Here is a 21,591-nt window from a genome sequence, read left to right as displayed (position 1 = left end):
GATAAGAACCAAAACATGTATAAAAAAGAACATCTTAAAATTATCTTCGCTCATGAACTCCTAGGACTTAAAACTGTTTACCCCTAACTCCATGTAAAAATGACATGCAAATGCAATATACCTTGAATATATAAAATATACAAGTATTCATCGGTGCACATTCCGCAGGATCACACATACCTATAAGGATGTTATAGGCATTAAAGAGACTTAATTTTGTTTTTCCAGCCTGCCAAAAACAATGAAATCATAAAACATCATCTTATAATATTATATGGAAGCTGTAGTCTCAAGATCGAATACTCTTGTCATGTCTTTATCATACTTTAAGTACTTCAGCCATCTTCTCTATCTTACCACAAGGGGGCAGCAGAGGATCAGTTTAGAAAATACTACAAAACCATTCAATTAGATGAAATACTTGATGCTTAATGGGATGAAACACCTGACACTATAATGAAACAGCAAATAATTAATGATGGAATTTATCTGTTGTTCTAAATAAGCAGTAATGTGTGATACTTAAACAACTTTAAATCATCGAATTAAGCACTTTAACTGCGGGGTATCTCTGCAAATGTAAAAGACTTTGGGTAGGGTTTTAAAAGATGGATTAAAAGATGGATTAAAAGATGGATAGCTTCAGGCACAAAGTCCAACTGTTTTGTAAGTGTGAGAGCTGGAAGGTGTAAAGTGGGTCAGGGGACACAGGAGAGCCTGTCAGAAGTTATATATGGAAAAGAGAGCAGCGAGCAGATAGTGTCCCACGTTATAGAAACCACAGTTTACACGCAGAGAAAGACACCGCTGAATTAAAAAGGGATTATTTGGAAGTAAAATAAAAAAAGATAGTCAAATGATCTCATGGTTTGAGTGTGGCTGTGTACACGAGTCTGGCTTCGTGCCCTAACTGTCATGCGATAAATAAGGAACCATGCCTCCCTTTACTTCCCTAAATGGCACACATTCAAACCTGCACTATTCCTGTCAAACAATGATCCTTTCCTGCCTTGAACTGCATGATAACAGGCAACATAATGGAAAGCGAAGTCAGATAAGCAGCAAAGGCACTGAAGTTGCTGCAGATGCATTTAAAGGAAATGTTTCACTTAAAGCCAAAAATGTAGATGCAACAAGTGTTTTCTCTTGGCATGTATTCTTGTTGAAGCTGAAACAGCATTCCACAGACAATAAAACTTATTAAAAACCAGACAATAGCAGGATTATTTAGCACCATACTAATATGTGACAAACTGCTCCTTTCAATAAAACTAATTTACAACTAATTTCATAAGGAAATGAGGGAATAAAATATGCAAATAAATAACGTCAGTGTAGATTTAAGACTGTTGAGCAATGAGCAGGGACTTTTATATTCTTCCAACAGTCAAGGCCATCAGATAATCCCAGAAGTTCCCTCTTTCTTCAGCTGTTAACCGTTAACCGCCTGGAGGAGGGGACAGCTTATCAGCCGTGTGTGTGTGATACAAATTCAACAGCGGTTACTCATTGTTGGCTTCCATACTCGCCTTTTTACTGAACTTTGATACATCACACACACAATCTCTTTTTTCTCTTGTTGTCTTGCTCTCACACACCGTACTGTTGAACACACACCCCTAAAGCATTACATATCAGCAGATAGTCATTGTACTCGCCTGACAAAATGTAAAACAGCAGGAGTATTGTTGAGGCTGGTGACCAACTGCTGCTACGCAAAACCTGCCACACGTGCCCACCAACTGAGGGACATTTCTGTGTGCATGTAACACGCCTGTTTATGTATCTGTGTGATTCAAAGTGATGAGCAGATGTTTAGGATGTTAAAACACCTGCATAACTAGCAGCATTTATTGCACGTTTCAGCTAGTCTGTCTTAATTGGAGGGATCCATCATTAACTTGTTCCCTATAAAAAGTAATAAAATAAACTCTTTATATAGCACCTTCCAAACAGTGAAAGTAGATCAGAGGGTTTTACAAAATAAAAGATCAAAACAAGTGCAAATGATGCGCAATAAACCAAGCAATAGAACAAAGGCCGCTGTTACCCCTTAGATTCCCTTAGAGTGACTGGACCCTACACTCTTCCATAAGTGGGTCAAAAGGACCCGTAATAGAATAATATGTGTTTTTATGCCATTTATGTCATTTTGGTTAAGAAAAATCACCTGTATAATATTTAGTATTATATTTTGGTTCACACTAGAAATATTTTATATTTAATCTTTCACTATTTATAATTTTAGTAATTTATTTGGTATATTTAGTAATACAAAAACTACAATTTCTTAAAATGTAAATTTAAAATTTGAATGGCATAATGGCATAATATCCAATATTTGAGGAATAGCTGGAATTTGAAATGATAAAAAAATGTAAAATAACCGGGTCAAAGAAAACCCACTTATGCATCTATGGGTTAAGAATATGTCAAAGATAATCATAAAGGGAAGGAAGTGCAACAGTAAGGTAAAGGCAATACATAAGTGTGTTATAATATTGTCTCTTTTAGCCTTGTGAAGGGAATTCCAGAATGTTGGTGCATAATTAAAAAGCTGGAGATTTTCTTGCATTCAGAGTTTAACAATCAGTCCTCAAGGCCACCGTGAGCCAGTGCAGTTTATCTCCTGCCCTCTCGATCTTGTTCAAAGAAAACCAGCAGCAGAATTCTGGATTAAGTTTATCCATGAATTGTTTTGGAAAATAGTTGATAAAAACTATATAGTCTGCTTCAAATAATGTAAAGTTTTTCAGCATATTTTTGGATGGGAATGGCCATACCTTTGGAAATTAAAGAATATATAATAATTTATACTAAAAGCGTAAATGGAGTTTTAACCTCTTCAGACTTTTTCCTTTCTCCATGCAACCTGGAAATACGATACGATATTACTTTATTGTCAGATCAAGTCTGAAATTTGACTTGCTTCACAGCAGCTCCATGTCCAACATCAACAGACAAATATGCATACACAAATACATGAAACACAAACATTTAACATAGCAGCACAATCAGTGAGAGAAAAACATGCTCAAGAGCCTTCAGCGTGCATTTAGGTGAAGTAGCACCAGAAAAGAGTGTGTTGCTTTCAGGGTCAACAAAAGAGTCCTTCTAGAATTGATCAGGTTAAAGAATAACATTTGAGCCGTGGTAGGGAAGTACCCTCTTTCTTTCCGTAATGTTACACATGCGTAAAGCTTTAAATGCTGCGTGACTCAAGTGCTCCATTCATAAACTAATGCTCTTTGACTTTACACACAGATCACACACATAAGCATGCAGCTACTGGCTCTAGGAGGAAAGCAGATTGCATGAGTACACATGTTAAAGAATCAATACATAACCTCAGAGCCTTGGATCAAATATCACATATGTTGTAAGACTGCTGTAGACTGCATGACTCTAATGCCTCCCCAGCAACAACTGCATGTATATATAGAGTATATACAACAGAGAAATGCACACATGGAGAGAACAGTGGGTGAAGATGTGAAATATTTGACAGGGTATGAAGTGCGGGACCATGTTGAGTCTCCATCCTGACTGCTGCTGCTTAGCATGTTAAAGCACACAACTTGTTCATATAATAGGGCCCTTTGTTCGGAAAGGGGGAGAAGGGGGATGTGTGTGGGGCCACATGTGTGTACGACAGCTGCTATTGGTCTACATGCCATCTAATGTTACGTTGGGGTTACACAACACACTTAAAACATGGGTGAGCTGTGGGCTGTTGCACCAAAGTGGAAACACTCACACACGCTTTACAATAAAAACTGAGCGGAGCTCCAACTACTGCAGAAGGTTTTACAGTTTCTAGTGAAGTATCTATCAGTAATACAATAAAACGCAAGTAGTTTACATTTAGAGAAAGTTTAGGTGAGCAGCCAGCTGTTAATCCTTTTGCTTCAAACTATATGGAAACACAAACAAGAAGCAGCTGGAAGTTCATCCAAACGTGTTTTTGCATCACATGGATTTGATTTAAGATGACATATCGTTTAGATTAAGAGCTTATTCATGGGATATATGAATGTATTGGTAAGAAGACCAGCTTTACAGTCTCATACATGCAAGACATTTATTTCTTTAGACCCTCCTCATTGCTCTGTCCTTATGAGGACACAAGAACAAGAAGCCACACACACCGCATTTCACTGACTTCCACTCAGGCAGTGAAAGGGTTAACTGCTGCAGAAGGGGAGGCTCCCGGCCCCGCCCACTCTCAGCTCATTTGCATATCGGGCGGGAAGCTCTGGCTCTTCGTTGCTGCTGAGCCCAGCCGGAGCCCCGCCCACTAAGCACCGCACTGGCGGGAAAAAACTAGCTACAGCGACACTGACAATGGAAAACAGTAAACACACTGTCTCACATGCGCCACACTGCAGAGTATACACTACTCCCTGTGAACACAGATGCAATAAAATAAGGGCCAGCACACCTATTTCCTGCATGGGTGCAAAGGTGAAAAACAAATGCACCACAATAAGAAAGGGAATGGGCAGGAGAGGGTTTATTAATATGGACACACACACACACACACACACACACACACACACACACACACACACACACACACACACACACACACACACACACACACACACACACACACACACACACACACACACACACACACACACACACACACACACACACACACACACACACACACACACACACACTACATCAAGGGTAAGCAGCTTTGTCTAAAATAAGCAATACAGTCTGCCCTCTGTGTGTGTGTGTGTGTGTTTTCTCCTAAGTGTTGCCCTGGGAAAAGAGTTCACTGGGTTGCTGGACAAACAGGAAGGCACGTCAGGCTCTAGATTGAGAAAGGGTAAGAAGAGGAGGAAGAAGAAGAAGGGGAAAAAGTAGAGCGGCCCCCGCATTACATAACCAAGGCAGGAAATATGCAGCAGAGCCGGAGAGAGACTATAGGAAGCCGTACAAACACTGCACCTATGTCACTTCCTCAGAGGCTTTTCACATCTCATCACATCTCCTCGTCCTTCTGTCGCTTTCCTCGCCACTAAGGGAGCCAGACAGCGCTGCAAAAAGAGAGAGGGAGCTGCATAAACTCATTGAACCTCATTCGTCCCTATGCACGCACACACATCAATAAATGATGGTCTGCATGCACTTGGCTCTGGATGCATACATCAGATCACATTGAAACATTTTAAAACCTCGTCTCTGGCCCGAGAACACACTCGCACTCTCTGGCAATGAGTGTGTGTTATCCATAATGCATACAGGTACAAACACAGCTATTACACTTAGAGCGGCTTGTGGTGTGTTTATTAATACATGTCTAATCTGTAACATGTCAAAAAGGAGACATGTCTCGTGCACGCACAGACAACACAATGCTCTTTTATCTGATGGAGTCACTCCTGATACTGTTGTGATTCTTACGTGGCTATGCAACACCCACGTTTTGAATCCTTTTTGTCCTCTTCCAAATCACTGACCCTGAACGGAGGAAACTCCCATTCCAGGAAACATGCATCTTTAAAAAGACATAAATGTGTAAATAATGTTAAAGGTGTTAGAAATTAAAATCAATGTTTATATGGCGTAATTTGAATTAAATACACTATTTAATTTAAATCAGTTTTATTCTGAAAAACCTGAAGTTCACTAACTATTAACTTAATACTTTTATTCTGAAAATGCTTCATTTCCGGTTAGCATTAGCATGTGGCGAAATGCTGCATTTTGAAACTATAATCGAAGGTGAAATGACATGTGGTGTTGTACATTGAGCACACTGGGTTTAGCACTCATCTATTGCCGCTGAATAACGTTTATTAGGGAATGTTTAAATAACCACAGACACCAGAATGATGTAATTTAACGACAGAACAAGGCAGGAATTGCATTGGACCCGCCCCCCGACGACGTCGGCCAATAGGAGAAGACCTCAGATGACAACAGGAAGAGCAAGCAAAAGATTGACCTCTTCCTCCGGCTGACCCGGACTGACCGGAGGCATGGGGAGAGCCACTCGCACATTTGTACACCACCGCATCTTTTGTGTAATTAAATGCTGTTAACTTTTATAAGCTTCCCTTGACTCTTTTCAGTCTCTCCTGCCTTCAGGGCTCTATAATTCACTAACAAAGGGCACACATCAAATCAGATTGTATACTCGATACTCAAGTTAAAGCTCAAAGAAATTCATGCACAACAGCTGGCCGCCACATTTGACCTTTTTCCTTATCTTCACCGTGTTGCCTCCAGTGACAAACATTACACATTCTTAATAAGGTCCTTCACGTTCCACATAGTTCGACAAGATCACAAAACTGTGTGGCGTCTAGTATTCGGCCTTCTGTATTATCTGTAAAAACATTAGCAAAGCTGTATTTTTTTTTAAAAACAAAAGGTTCTTCTTCTTGGTAGTCAAGTCAACAGTGTCTTGGACCACAGCTGCTGCTCTATCTGATTAGCTGCCCGTGTGTGTGTGTGTGTGTGTGTGTGTGTTGTAGGTGCATGTGTTTTTGTCTCACCATGGCCAGATGGCAGGGAATGTTTAGTCAAATGGGATTAAAGATTAGGATTAAGTGGACTTCAAATTACCTAGACGCACAGTCACTGGATGACACACTATTACAGCAGAGCTCTCTGGGGAGAGGAAGGCGGGCGAGTTCAACAACAAACACTGTCATTAGCATCAGTAACATTCAAACAAACAACACAAAACTAACAACGTAGCTCGACTGTTTCTGAATGTTCCAATAAGGGAACATTCAGAAAAAAACTGCCTCACTGTATCCGGTTTACTTAATAAACCAAAGACTTGAAACACAATATTGATGATTTAATTTATTTTAAAATGATATTATTTCTTCTGATTGTAAAAAAATAGGAGCATCCAGCTGCATATCTGCGGCGACAGCACCGTGTCGTATCGATACCACCATCAAAGGTGGTATCGATTATTTTATCTAGTTTTTTAACTGTGTTTTTTCCCCAAAAATTCTTACTGCTAGCGTCTATAACATTTATGTAATTATATTTATTCTGCACACAAATTGACATCCTTTAGATTGTTTGGCTGTTCGATTTAAAGCCAAAAGCTCAAACAATATTTAATGTACAGGATCTTTAAACAGAAAAACAGATTTCACATTTGAAAACAAACCATGGCTAATGTTGCCAACTTTTCTCGATACATGACAAAAAAAAAAGCTACGTATCATCTCATCTCATCAAACTTATTTCCGAGAGCATCGAGTATTCAATTAATCTATTAGTTGATGCATTTGATATTCAAATGTATGTGTAATGTAATATTTCCTGATAAAATAAATGTTAAGACTCATTTGTAGAGATTTCCTGCTTTTCAGAGTTTTATATCAATAAACTGAATATTATATGTTTGAGTTTCAGAGATGAACTTTTAAAGACGTCCCCTTAGACCTTGAGAAACTGGGATTGACATGTTTCATTATTCTAGATAGACTCAATAGTGAAAATAAATGTTAATTGAAGGCATACTGTAGGATGATAATGTCATCACCATCATATATGCATCATGACACAAGTCAGTGTGAAGGTGCAATAAGTGCAATACACAGAAAAGAGAGAACAAGAAGCCAAAAGTCCACTGCAAACAGTCGAGACACAGACATGCAGCATCTATAGGCTGCAGAGTGAGTTACATAAGCAGTTCTGAAGTGCCCCCCGGTGGGCCTCATGCAGACAGTGTGTGCTCTGTGAACATGTACAGCTACTGAGCGGCTATATGGAGCTAGACTGAGAACGGGAGAGACAGAAATGGAGCGAATAAACGCGCCGCTCGCTGACAGATGCAGCTATACATGTAAATACACACTGAGGCTGCTCAAGTAGCAGCGCTCATCAAATCAAACACTCAGGAAAGCAGAACAATCCACTTTCACAGCAGGTATTTGTGTGGGAGGCCACAGTTGCCAGTTTCAAAGAGGTATGTTTATTCTTTGTGCTCACTGTCTGCAACTAATGAGTTCACTCAGTGCATTTTACATGTGTGTGTGTGTGTGTGTGTGTGTGTGTGTGTGTGTGTGTGTGTGTGTGTGTGTGTGTCCATAGATGATCCATTGCATGGCGGTAAATCACTCATTAGCCTTGTGACCGCGGACGCTGCCCCAGTTCTCCACTTCTGTCCAGGAGGCCTTATGTCATTGAGTTGCACAAGCTTCCCTTTTCTTTTTCTTTTTTTTTACACCGAGTGATTCAGTAGTGCCTGGAGGTGCCAGGGCAGATCTCTGAGGCACTCGAGATAAGAACATACCGCACATAAAGTTACAAAAATGTGAGGCTTTTAAAATCATTTGACTTATAAATCGCTCTCATTGTTTCTGTAATTATTGATGACAGAGGGGACACCTAAGGGGAAACGGAAATAGTCTGCCCGATTTAAAAATGTCCCACAGAAGGAAAGAAAGACAAATAGAAACACAGAAAGGATGAAGAACAGACACCGGTTGCAGTGACCTTTGCTATCAGTGTGAATACATAGTGTTTGGTAAGCCTCCAGTAAGCTTGAGGCCTGACCCAGTTTGGAAATGTGGGACACACACACACACACACACACACACACACACATATTTCCAGCTATTATACGGCTGGAAATATTTGTAGTCATGTGGATGAGGTCAAACACTGGGAGCCTGTGAACAACGCTGAAAGAAAACGTCTAAAACCCGGACTGAAGACTTGAAGAAAGAGATGATGGAGTGTTAGCCGGGAATGTGGAACAATTGTCCGACTCCGAGGAAGGGAGGGAGGGAGGGAGGGAATGTGAGAAGAAAGAGTGGCAGGTGAGGAGAGGGAAAGGGAGCGCCAATCGAGGGCTCTGGAGCCATGCCAGCGATTGTGTAAGTGGTTTGGCAGCATGCGGGCACACCTTGGTTTGAAAGAGGGTACGACAAGCCGCTGGATAAACAAAGACGTGCAAACACACTCTCTGCTAGCAGCCGGCCATTTATAGCACTGTCAGAACAGAAATGCGCTCGCTATGCTGCGCTGACAGAAACAGCACTCATCAGGTGACGAGTCGTTATCACACAAAGGGCTGGGGAAACGTATTTAATGCGAACACTTTGTGCTGTGTAAGCTTTGCGGTGACTGGTAGAAAGGTACATTAAAGCCGATTTGAAATGCTCTCCGATTTCATTTAGTAATCACTTGAGTGACACATAAGCACTCACTGTTTATAAGAAGTGGATGTAGTCACTGTGATGTCTCCGATTTATCGTGGACTGTTGTTTTCAAACCTTGAGTTTTGGGCGTTTTGGCTTTTTGGAATCACAAACAGTTGGAGCATGAACTCAAAACACACTCTGAAAGGGTAAAAGTCGTAAGACAAACACACAGGCAAACCAACACGGTGGTAGCAACCTATCAATGGCAGGGTAGCCCCCCTTTCCGAAAGCATACCCTGCTTTATGGTCTATTTCGCATTGTTCGATCAGTCTGGGACTAAAGACTTTCATTGCCAGAACTTGGCTGAATCTATTGTGCATTCGACAAATTAAGCCTTTGAATGCTTTTGTATTTTACTCTAAATCAGGGGGGTCAAACTCAAATACACAGTGGGCAGAAATTTAAAAATCAGTACTAGTCGAGGGCCGGACTGGTTCAATGTTTATTGCAGAACTTATTGCACATATTAAACCTGGAACTAACAAAGCTTAAATTATTGCCCATAAAAACAACAGTTGCATTCATTTCTTATGGCTCTATATGCAGCCTTCCCCCCCCCCCCTCCCCCGAGTCATTTCTTATGATTACATTCTTCCACAGGCCAACAACAGCTTCAAGAAAAATTTCCCTCAAAGAGAAAACCAAACATGCCCTGTTGTCGTGAGAGAGAATGTGCAGAAGGAAACATCCATTAAACTCAGTGTGCTGCTAGTTCAGATACTTGGCATCTCATCTCGGGTGCAAGGTCATCAATGTTTGGGCTCAGGCTCTGAGCTGAGGAAACCCTCAGGATGGAGTGAAGGTGTGCGTGCAATATACCGGCGGGCCAGATCTAATAGTAATTAGAAATGATGCTGCGGGCCGAAATTAAATCCACCAAGGGCCTGATTTGGCCCCCGGGCATCGAGTTTGACACATGTGCTCTAAATAATAACAACTTTACAAAATTAACATCATGATGCATGGAGGAAGACTTAAAACTCAAGTTTCATTGGGAAAATGTTTACTGAGGTAACAAATCAAGTGAGAATTAAGTTCAGTTTTCTCATAGACTTCGATACAATCAAACTTCCCACTTCAACCAGTGGAGTCGCCCCCTGCTGGCCATTAGAGATAATGCAGTTTAAAGGCACTTGGGCATTAACAGACGTGGAGTTTGCCACATCAAATCACTACATCCTCTATTGGTAAACAAACTTTAAAATCCTTCATTTTTTTAGTGGATGAAGGGAAAAGAGAATGTGATTATGCTAAAGACAAGTTTAAAAAAACTCAAAAACTCGAATCCAGAAATGCTAACATATACGAAATTGAAGATATGGACAGTATGAAAAATAGCCGCGTCATTTAAAATGGAAAAATAAAGTTCATTATTTTAAATAACAGGCAAGGGGAACAAAGCAACCTTCAAAATCACACATCAAAAGTCAAGGTTATCCTTTGTGTCTCCAATGTTGAATCGTCCTTCAGCCTCAAGATGAACCGCTTGAAGGTTATATACTTTACGGATGAAGGTAAAAAAATTCATTGTGAATTTCGAGTATCTTCATTGGCATCCACATTCAGTGTAATAAATTCCTGTGTCATCCCATAGTACTCCAGGACGATCAAACAGACGGGGAACCAAGTTAGCAGCCCTATAAGGATGGTAAGAAAACAGCTGTTTGTGCAGGACAGTGTTGGGAACCTGAGTGAAGATGTCCAGAGTCTGCGTCACCCTTAAAAAGTCACAGGGACTTCCTTGTGTGTTGTCACGGTTTCTGGGGATGATTCCTGAGAGGTTTCTTTGCTGCCAGGGGCAACAGCAGCAGAGGAGTCTTCAGAGACGCTGTCCACAGCAGAGGAGGAGACTTCACAGCCTGAGTCAGTCTTCCTCTTCTTCCTCACATGATGGTGATGCTTTTTGGATTTCAGGTGAGCTGCAGGTAAAGAAAATAAACAAGAGGACAGTGTTGGATATATTTGGCATGCAATGGGACCGTTTCACCTTAATGAGTCATGAACATGATTCATCAACAAGAAAAATAAATAGGGATTTGGTTTCAAGAGGGAGGGTATCAGGGGTGATCAGGTTTGTCATCATTCTTTATGACACTGTGGCCTTTGTAGGTACCTTGTTGTTTTTCCCTTGGAGTATGACAACATTTAAAGATGAGTTTTCAAAGATGTATTTTTATTTGTGCTTTAGGCATGATGAGCTAAGTGCCATTTAGTTCCCTTATATTATATATATATATATATATATATATATATATATATATATTCAAGAAAAGGCAGACATGTCAACAGCTCATATCTCGAACACCCACACCAAAAAAAAATCTAAATTGATAAACAGCACTGCACGTAAGAGTAATAATATGTTTTTTATATAGCAGATGCCTCACCTGTCCACTCCAGGTCTCCGATGATGATCTTATCACACAGATCACACGTATTTCGGCTCCGTTTGTTCCGCTGCTCCTCCCCCTGCACTCTGATTGGCTGAATCGCTGGCTCCTCACCCTGATAGATTGTGAAAAAACATGCACTGTAGAGTTTTCTTTCTTTTTTATGATTCAAATGTGCATTGTTTATATCATCCAGTAGACTTCTTCACCAGTGCCTTTGTTGGGGTATAGCTGTGTGTGTTGCCATGTCACATGTGCACTAGTGTACAAACAAACTGGAATTTCAACTTGGAGACAAAACCTTGAAGACTATTATTATATATTTGATACATTTTTAAGGGAAAAATGGAGGGAATAGATGTTTTCTTTTCTTCAAACAGATAAATGCCATTACAACTTCTTTTATCTAGGCTGGTAGCAAAAAACAGAAGAATGACCTCTGACCCGAGTCAAAGTATTCTTTCTGAAACGGTTGTCTGAAATTCCCCTGAACTCAAAGTTCTGAGGGGGATTAGTTAAGCTTTAAGTATTACACATGGCTGTTGTGCCAACAACACACAAGTCAACAACAGTTTACTGGGCCATGTTGTAAAATGCTTCAGTGTCAAACACGTCACAAACCTCTTCAAATAGTTTAGTGAGGTCAGCGTGAGGTCAGCGTGAGGTCAGTGTGAGGTCAGTGTGAGGTCAGCGTGAGGTCAGCGTCCTTAAGGGGAGTTTTTTTAGCACCTTTAGTTAGCACTGCTCTTTAGCATTGCTTATTTATTGACTTGCTTTTATCCCCTGCATCTCCAAACAGCACACCTGATGTTATCTTTGTCAGACATACCAGTTTCAGGAACTCGGCACTTGCCGTCTTTAATGAGCCGAGTCCAAAACGAAACCCACAATTTATTATACGCGACTGGAGAGAATGAGAGGAAAAACTCCACATGGTTCCTTCAATAGAGCGTCAATGAAATAAAGCTATTAATTAAGAACTACGAAGCTGGAAGAAGTGTGGGATAGTTGGAAAAGGCATAAATAAATGTGTAAAGTTGAAAGTAATGGAAGGAAAAGGAAGGGAAAAGGGAAGAAAGCATGTAACAATGTATAGCGGTATAGTGGTGGAAGAATAAGTTACAGTAAGAAGTTAAAAGAAAGGAGTATAGGACGGAACATTCTAAGTAATCTAGCAAACAGGAATGGGAACTCCCGTTTGCCCTTGAGCAAGGCACCGGACAACCCCCGGTTATGTGATTTGGTCCAGTAGGCGGTTACAAGTAGCTCAAAATAACGTTTACAGAAGAATGCTACAGACATGTTCAGACTGATTAGGTAAACTGTCAGGCAGATATTCACCAATCATTTATTTGATTAAGTCTGCACTGAAATGACTAGTTAGACAATCAACAAAGACATTATGGGAAATATTATACGATCAACAAAAATGATCACACAAGATATGCAACAAAAAAAGTTTCATGTTACGAAGGGTAAGGCAAAATATATTGATATTATATAGATATATTGTGATATGAGACTTGATATCATCTTAGATTTGGATATTGTTGCATTGCATAAGGTTCCTGGTTTTAAGGTTGCATTTCAGTAAAGTGATATCATTTTATGAACTCACAAGAATGTTCTTGCTTTTTTACTCATTCATCGTTAAAAAAAAGAAGATTATGAATATTTTCTGAGAGCACCTGTTTGTGTGTATGTGCGTGTGCGTGCGTGCGTGTGGACTCGAGGAACAAAAGCAAGTGCTTAAGGGAATACTAGGAATTAAATACAGAGAGACGGACAAAACCTAAGAATGAATGTACACAAAAGGGAAGAAACGGATTGTAAAAGAGGCACATAGACGGGTTGAAAAAGGAAGATAGAAAGGACAAAAACAACAAAAGCAGTAGAAAAAACAAAGTAAGCAATAAAAAAGGTTTGAATGATAAAAAGCAGGAACAAAAGGCATTGAAGAGGATGTGTGAGTTTGTCCCAACAGCAGATGAAGCAGCTGGTTCAGAGTGCCGAGCCCCACCTTGCTGAGGCTGTCCAGTATCTGCAGTGCAGGGTTCAGCACCGTCTCCTCCCACCTCGACACGTCCGTCACCTCCAGGCCAAACACCAGCGGCACGTTGTCCCCGGGTCCTACACACACAGGGCAAACACAAACGCACTTTATGCATTTTACAAGTCAAACAAGGACTGCCAATGAATATAATTAAGTCGTGTTCAGGGCCAACATTTTGATTAGTGTTTCTACCGTTTATGGACCGGGTTTATGGACCTTGAACAGGAACTTTTCTACCACTTTCTACTGTTTTAGTGACACTATATCTTCCCAATGCGTTTAAGGGCTTCTCTTCTCATTGACGCTTGATTCTTAATGTGTTGAAATATATTGACTTGCTAATAATGTTACTTATTATTTTAAATCTGATAAGAGACAAACAGACATTATACCAGGGACAATGGGGGGGACTTCAGGATGCATTCAGCATAGAGTGGGACCCTGACAGTAGCAGTGATGTGCAGGAGCCGCGCCCTGAAGCTCCGTCAACCTGCTGACTCACACTGGCTCGATAATGTCTCTCCCTCTCTCCCTTCTTCCTCCCACCCTTCTCTCTGGTGCACCATCCCTCTCTTTCTATTTTGCCATCAGTCTGGCTTCAGCTTTCACTCATTCTCTCTCTCTCTCCCTCTCCCTCTAAATGTTCCACCCCTGTGTTTCTATTTTGCATCAGTCAGCAGTCTCTAGGCTGGGCCTCAGCACTACACAGCAGCACGAGTCCTGTGTGTCTGCATCATGAGCCACTGCCCTGCATTGATTGACACAGATGCGCAGGAAATGAGGGCGTGTGCAACTTGAAGAGAAAGTGACTTCAAAAGACTGCAACAGTGTGTGAAAAAAAGTCAAATTGCATGCATAATTTATACATTTAGAGCACATTTAAGTAAAACATATTAAAAATAGCAAACAATAAAGAAAAGTGAAATCTAAAGGGCAAATGTGTACTACACTAGCAGGGAAATCCAAAGCTGTTTTCCTAAGTAAAAAATAATCTTTTCACCCTCTGTCTGAAACCAGAGCTCAGTCTGCTCTGATTGGTTAGCTGTCCGGCTCCTTAGCCTATAACGTACATGTGTCTGAGCAGTAGCCAATAGAAGCGAGACCATTGCACTAAAACCTATATAAACACACCACAGGAAAGGGAACACTCCCAAAAAGCATAATATGGTCTCTTTAAATAAAATCTGGCCAGTGGTTTTACTAATTACAAACTGATCACCTGATGATCTGCTCAACCACCTCAACTCCATCCTACTCACCTCCCTCAACACTTTAGCCCCCATCAAAAATAAAACTGTTACTTTCAAGACCTCCTCACCCTGGTTCACACCCGCACTGCGTAAAATGAAGCAGCGAGGCCGCCAACTTGATCGTCTTTCAAAGAAATCATCCCTCACAGTCCATTACATAAGCTACAAACTCCATCTCAATGCATACAAAGATGCTCTTATTGCCGGCAAAATCTGCCTACCTCTCCAACATCTTCACTGACCCCTCCCGTAACCCCAGGACCCTCTTCTCCACAGTTAACAAGCTCTTCAAACCCCATGCTGATAACCTCTCTACTTCTACTTCCGCTACTTGCAGCTCATTCCTCCAGTTTTTCGCAGACAAAATTAACGCCATTAACCACTCCTTCTCAGCTCCATCTGATATACAAGCATCTCCCCCAACCGCTACCATTTCTCCCCCCCATCTCCCTTGACCTCCTGACTCCTTCTCCCCAGCGCCGCCTCTCCCAGTTCAACCTGGTTACCCCACTTGAAATACTCCATCTGATCGGTTCCTCAAATCCCACAACCTGCTCCCTTGACCCTCTACCCACTTCTCTCCTGAAGTCCTGCCTCCCCGTCCTCTGCCCCCATCTTGCTAACCTTTTCAACTCCTCGCTGTCCCATGGAACCGTGACACTGGTTCCCTTAATATTCTCATCCTCCTCGACTTGAGTGCAGCCTTTGATACCGTGAGCCACAACATCCTGCTCACCCGACTCAGGGACATTGGATGGCTCCAGTCCTACCTCACTGAACGATCCCACTTCATCTCCCTCCCCAACCACTCCTCTGCCACAGCTTCAGTCACCCAAGGCGTTCCTCAAGGATCAGTACATGGCCCCCTCCTCTTCATCATTTACATCCTCCCCCTCGGTCAGATACTCCGCCACTTCAACCTGGACTTCCACTGCTATGCTGATGACACTCAGATCTACCTCAGCACCAAATCCCTCCATAACCCACCCCTTACCCACATCGATTCCTGTCTGACAGCTATTAAAACTTGGATGCAACATAACTTCCTCAAACTGAACAGCAACAAAACAGAACTCCTCCTAATCGGCTCCAAATCCACCCTCAGCAAGGTCACTAACATAACACTCACCATCGATGGCACCATTGTTTTCCCTCCAATCAGGCACGCAACCTTGGCGTAATCTTTGACCCCACCCTCTCCCTCGAACCTCACATCCGCCAAACAGTCAAAACCTCATTTTTCCACCTCCGCAATATTGCAAAAAGCCTACCCTCTCACACCCGCCCCGCAGCCGAACGACTAATGTATGCCTTCATTTCCTCCCGCCTTGACTACTGCAACTCACTTCTTTACGGCATCAGCACTACATCCCTCAACAGACTCCAACGGGTTCAAAATGCAGCTGCACGTCTCCTCACGCATACCAAATCATGGCATCACATCACCCCAGTCCTCAAAGACCTCCACCGGCTTCCTGTCTCTCATCGCATCAACTACAAAATGCAGGTCCTCACCTACAAAGCACTCCACCATCTGGCCCATCTCACAAACCTTCTCACTCCTTATCAACCCCCACGGTCCCTCAGATCCACCGCAGCCGGACTCCTATCCATTCCCACATCCACACTCTGCAGCTTTGGGGACAGAGCCTTCTCAGTGGCAGCTCCTAGGCTCTGGAATTCCCTCCCCCAAGATCTCCGTGACTCTGAGACCCTCACAGTCTTTCAGTCCCGCCTCAAAACACATCTTTTCAACTCTGTCTAGTGTCTACCCATAAGCCCCCCCCCTCTCAATCAACTTCCTCTTGACTGCCTTTTTATTTTACTATACTTACTTGTTTGCCTGTCCTTGTTTGTCTACCCTCCCTCATACTGTAAAGCGTCTTTGAGTTGTGAAAAGCGCTATATAAATAAAATGCATTATTATTATTACAAACAAATATAAAAACAAACCAAAGTGATAAAAAAAACTAGGTTTTGTAGAGGTAATGATTTCAGAAAAACAGGCAATTCAAAGTGCTTTACAAAAAATGAAAGACATTCAGAAAATGGCATTTAAAAACAGTCATTAAAAAGAAAAGCTAATAAAATAAACATAAAAAGAAAAAATACATGGATAAAAGTTACAGTGCAGTCTAAGATATGAATAGTTCAATTAAAAGCAGCGACAAAAAGAAAAGTCTTCAGCCTGGATTTGAAAGTAGTAAGAGTTGCCTATCATGCTATTTTTAGGCAATAGCATAGGTCTCAGATATATGAAAATATATAAAAAACATGTCTATGAAGTGTTTTGCCCAAAATACCAAACAGATCATCCATTCTAGCCATGCCTCATATCCCTCTATTTCACTTCCTGTTTCAAAAGTGCTGATTTTGGGTATAATTGATAAAAAAGGAGGGGTCTGAGCTCATGCGGGACCCGGCAGCTACTGTCTAAACTAAATACTGCGGTGATGAAACGCCATATCATGGATTATCAAGGATTATTTCTGAAACAGTATGGAGCTCAAAGGCTTTCTCTCTTGCCGGTTACACCACAAGGTGAGTTCCTTTTTATTTCCTGCTTCTTCACACACATGCTCTATCCATTTTGCATGATAGGTCCACTTTAAGGGGTTATGCTGCACCTATGGTGGCTACATATGCAGCTGCAAAATGTCGTGCTATCTGTGCTCACATATCCATTTGGAATTTGCATCATGTATGATACACCTGTTTAGTGCTGAGGTGGTGATATAACATGTGAAATACAAAGCTGAATTATAAACATAATCGGCTGTCATTGTCATTTACAGAGCCAGGCTGCTAAAAATCACAAAAGAGACACAGAGCAGGACCTAATAGGGAGAGGTTTTTCATATTATAGAAATGTGTTAAGAGCATATACTCACGTAAATGAATCCCATTAACCTGTAAGGCACAGTTAGCAAACTCAATTATGGCTTAATCCTTTCCACACACAGCAGACGCCCAACAGACTGAAGTTATCATCTCTGCTGGGAACTGTCTGGGACTCCATCATTACAGAGGCATACAGAGCACCGACTGTATAACTGGTTATCTGTACAACTATTGAGTCTCTGAGAAGAAGGAGTGTGTGTGGGAACAATGAGAGTGTTCACATGGACACGCCTCAGAGCTATATACTTACATGTTGGCCTTAGTTGAAAAGTGCTATATAAATAAACTTGCCTTGCCTTAGTTAAATTCCTCTAGCCACCATGACATGAATAATTGGTCTGTGGACAATGGTTTTTGAAGCCGCTAGTTGATGTTTTACATGTTCTCTTGTTTTCTTTGGAACCAGCAATGAAACGAGGAAAGTTATAAGAAAATACCACAGACAACGACCAAACTGGACCACGCCTTTGCAGCAACCTGTCAATCATAAGGAAGCCCCGCCCTAAAGCATACTCTGCTTTATCGTCTATTTTACGCAAAATGGGACAGTAATTACTTAATTTGACATCATTGCATGTTAAGGAAGACCTGAAAGTAAGGATTGAGATCATATACTAATTGGGAAAACGTTACCTGAACTAATAAACCAAGTAAGAAGAAGGGTAACTTTCTCATACACTTCTATACAATCACTTCTTTTTGCAAACAATGGAGTAGCCCCCTCCTGACCCTTAGAAACAATGCAGGTTTAAGGCATTTCCGCATTTTCTTTTTGATGCTTGTTCCAACTCCTTCTAGTCTCACATTGCAAAGAGGCTCTTCCTTTAACTTTCCTGTTAATGCCAGCTTTGCTTAATGTAATTGCTGACAAAGGCAAAACAAACAAAGGTCCTTCATGGCAACGTCTCAGCTCTCTTGCACCTGCATTACATTTGTTTCCAAGAGTGTGTTTTCCCTGTGCACAACTCTATTCCCAACACTCGGACTGCGTGATGTGTGTTTATATAGTCCTTTTGTTAGAGAATGTTGGTCTTTTTAAAACAGCAGTAACAATCACAGCCTCATGTTTCAACACCAGGAAAGTCAATACTAGGAATGTATGTTGTGTTTGTTGCACGATAGCAGGCAGGTGGTGGCATACCTATACCAGATGAAGGGTTGGTGCTCTAATAAAAAGCTCTTAGAATAGGAATTGTTACCATTAAATCAGAGATACAGGGTCCTGCGATTGAATCAAGTCAATCCTAAATACAGAACTAAATCCCAGGTCAAATGTAAGTTAGAGGGTCTTGAGCATGTTTCTCTTCAGTGATAGTTATGTCTTGTTAAATGTGTGTCCTCTTGCATCTCGCCTTTAATATTTGTCCTTGTTGAAGTTGGAAATGAGAACAAAAAATAAACATTTCAGACTCGATCTGACAATAAAGTATTATCGTAAATACTTCACCTCGCCAGCCGTGCTCTGTGCCGCCCTTGTACCGCTATCTCTCTCCTTACTTTGTGCTATTAATCTCTCTGAAACACCCCCCTCACGATTCCCCTTTTGCCGCCTCTCACGGGGCAGAGCGGTAAATAAAAAAGGGAGATAATGTACGGTGGGTTGCCAGATGCTGGATGGGATCTCGTTTGGGATCTGGTGAAATTTAACTCTGCTAATCCACTCTGTAGTGAATGAGGGTTGATAAGAAACGTTAAAAGGACAAAGAGCGAGCAGACACACACACACACACACACACACACCACACACACACACACACACACACACACACACACACACACACACACACACACACACACACACACACACACACACACACACACACACACACCGTTGCATTTCAAACATACAGGGGATATTACTGTGCCAACAAGAAAGAGCATCCCCTGTCGCCCAGCAGCTGCTTGCCAGTGTGTGTGTGTGTGTGTGTGTGTGTGTGTGTGTGTGTGTGTGTGTGTGTGTGTGTGTGTTGAAACAGTAGTCCACCTGTTGCAACAAACAGGCTGGGAGTCATTTGCTACGTCATCCTGGTGTTTGCCGAGCGAAGGTTGTGTGCCTGTGTGTGCTTTGCTATAGAAACTCATTTACTGCCCTCCCCCCCAGCTGTTTTTCTTTGGCTGCCATCCACACAGTAACAGCTGCCTCCATTCACTGAGTGGCCTCCTTCCTCTTTACTATGGTTCCTCTTCCACTTTTTGTCTCCTTCAACTCCTTTGTTGTTTGTTGTTTGTTGTTTGACATTTCTGCAGCAGGTCAAGTTTAAGTCAAGGATATTTCTTTTGTAGATCCGGTCAAATTGATTCAAAAGATGAGTCATTGTATCAGGCTGTCTTATATATCTATTGTATGTGCGTACACTAGGGATGTAATGATATATCGAATATCGCGGTAAATAAATGGCTCAATACCGTCGTGAGACTGACAAAAATATCTCGATTTAAAAAAAAAAAATTCAAACATATATATTTTTAAAAAAATATATATTTTTTAAACCTTTATTTAACTAGATGGTCCTATTGAGATAATCGATCTCTTTTTCAAGGGAGACCTGTCCAACATGGCAGCAAGTAGGTTACAACATGAACATAAAACAACAGATAACACAAAAGGACATCATATTTACAGGGCTACATGTACATACCTAGAGACATTGACAAGTACCAACAGTATATTATATCTCTGTCAATAAGCCTCACCTTCTTGACAAAAACTGTATTGTTGTTGAAGTGGTGGAGAGACAATGCACAGTTTGACCCACTGCTGTCACCCATGGCCAAAGCATATCTCTCTGTCTCAGCAACATCAGTACCAAGCAAGAGAGTTCTTTCCACAGCAGGGGATTTTGTAAACGCCCAAACATCCCAGCTTCGACCTGGAAATGTGGACATGCTCATATTCCTAAAAGATAACCTTGATGATGCTGAGTGAGTGAGTGAGTTAGAGTTGAGTTACTTGAAAAAATAAAGTGAAACTTGATTTATTCTATTGCAGGGTCTGATTATTATATTGTTGACACTTTCAAATACTACTATCCCACTACAATGCTGTACAAATCAGATTTATTATTTAATAAAGAAAAATAAAAAAATCACATTTTTTCCCTTTATTTTTCAATATCGCACCGTGGACTTTTTAAATTGCGATATTATCGTACTGCGAGTTTTTGGTATCGTTACATCCCTAGCGTACACTGTGCCTCTGTTCCTTTTCCTTCACTCTAGATCTATTGAAGCTGCTAAAATCTGTAATTATATATCAACAATAGATCCCAAGACTGCTAAAATGGGAAGAAGTCGCTCACATGATGAAGATAACGATCACATATTCCTAAATGAAAATGGGATTAATTTAAAAGCCATAATTTGAATAGTGTTTTTGAAAGTACCCCACATCTGGTGGCGCAGCCTTTTTCTTCACGAGAACCATTGCCTTTTTACAAAGATGATAGAAAAATGCTGAAACAAGACAGTTACAGTATTTGTTTTACTACAGCTTTCATCTTCTCAGGGATGAATGTTCGGGTCAAACCAAGATGTTTCCAAGGATGCCTTCAGGACAGAGGAATAGCTAAGTTAAACTGCTTTCAAGTTTTATTCAGTAAAATTAACAATAGGTGATGTAAAATATAAAGTTATCATGGTGTGTTCAAATGTCATCTTGTGAAATTTAGTTTTTGACACAAAAAAAGTATAACACCATTGTTGAACGACATATTTTTTAACAGCAATATTATATGGATATTAAAGAGGGAATTTCGACCCGTTACACTTCCTAACATTAGCACTAATTATTTCGTTTTTATTT

The 21,591-nt window shown here is 41.0% G+C and overlaps 1 protein-coding gene across 2 annotated transcripts in view; it reads right to left on the bottom strand.

Annotated features, from left to right (window-relative positions):
• Nucleotides 1-10,181: 10,181 nt before the first annotated feature.
• The window catches only part of trit1 (tRNA isopentenyltransferase 1), a 54,002-nt gene continuing 42,592 nt past the window's right edge, over nucleotides 10,182-21,591 (bottom strand). For both annotated transcript variants that reach the window (XM_034095228.1, XM_034095229.1), the window contains exons 9-11: nucleotides 13,606-13,715; nucleotides 11,583-11,700; nucleotides 10,182-11,114 (exon numbers count right to left, since the gene is read on the bottom strand). In XM_034095228.1, the coding sequence (XP_033951119.1) occupies nucleotides 10,915-11,114; nucleotides 11,583-11,700; nucleotides 13,606-13,715 (428 nt within the window). In that variant the 3' untranslated portion in view covers nucleotides 10,182-10,914. The remainder of the gene's footprint in view (nucleotides 11,115-11,582; nucleotides 11,701-13,605; nucleotides 13,716-21,591) is intronic.

Source organism: Pseudochaenichthys georgianus, chromosome 11 (assembly GCF_902827115.2).
Source record: "Pseudochaenichthys georgianus chromosome 11, fPseGeo1.2, whole genome shotgun sequence".
In the NCBI taxonomy this organism is placed as follows: Eukaryota; Metazoa; Chordata; class Actinopteri; order Perciformes; family Channichthyidae; genus Pseudochaenichthys; species Pseudochaenichthys georgianus.
The sequence above is the reverse complement of the archived record's forward strand: the minus strand, read 5'-3'. Positions and strand labels throughout refer to the sequence as shown.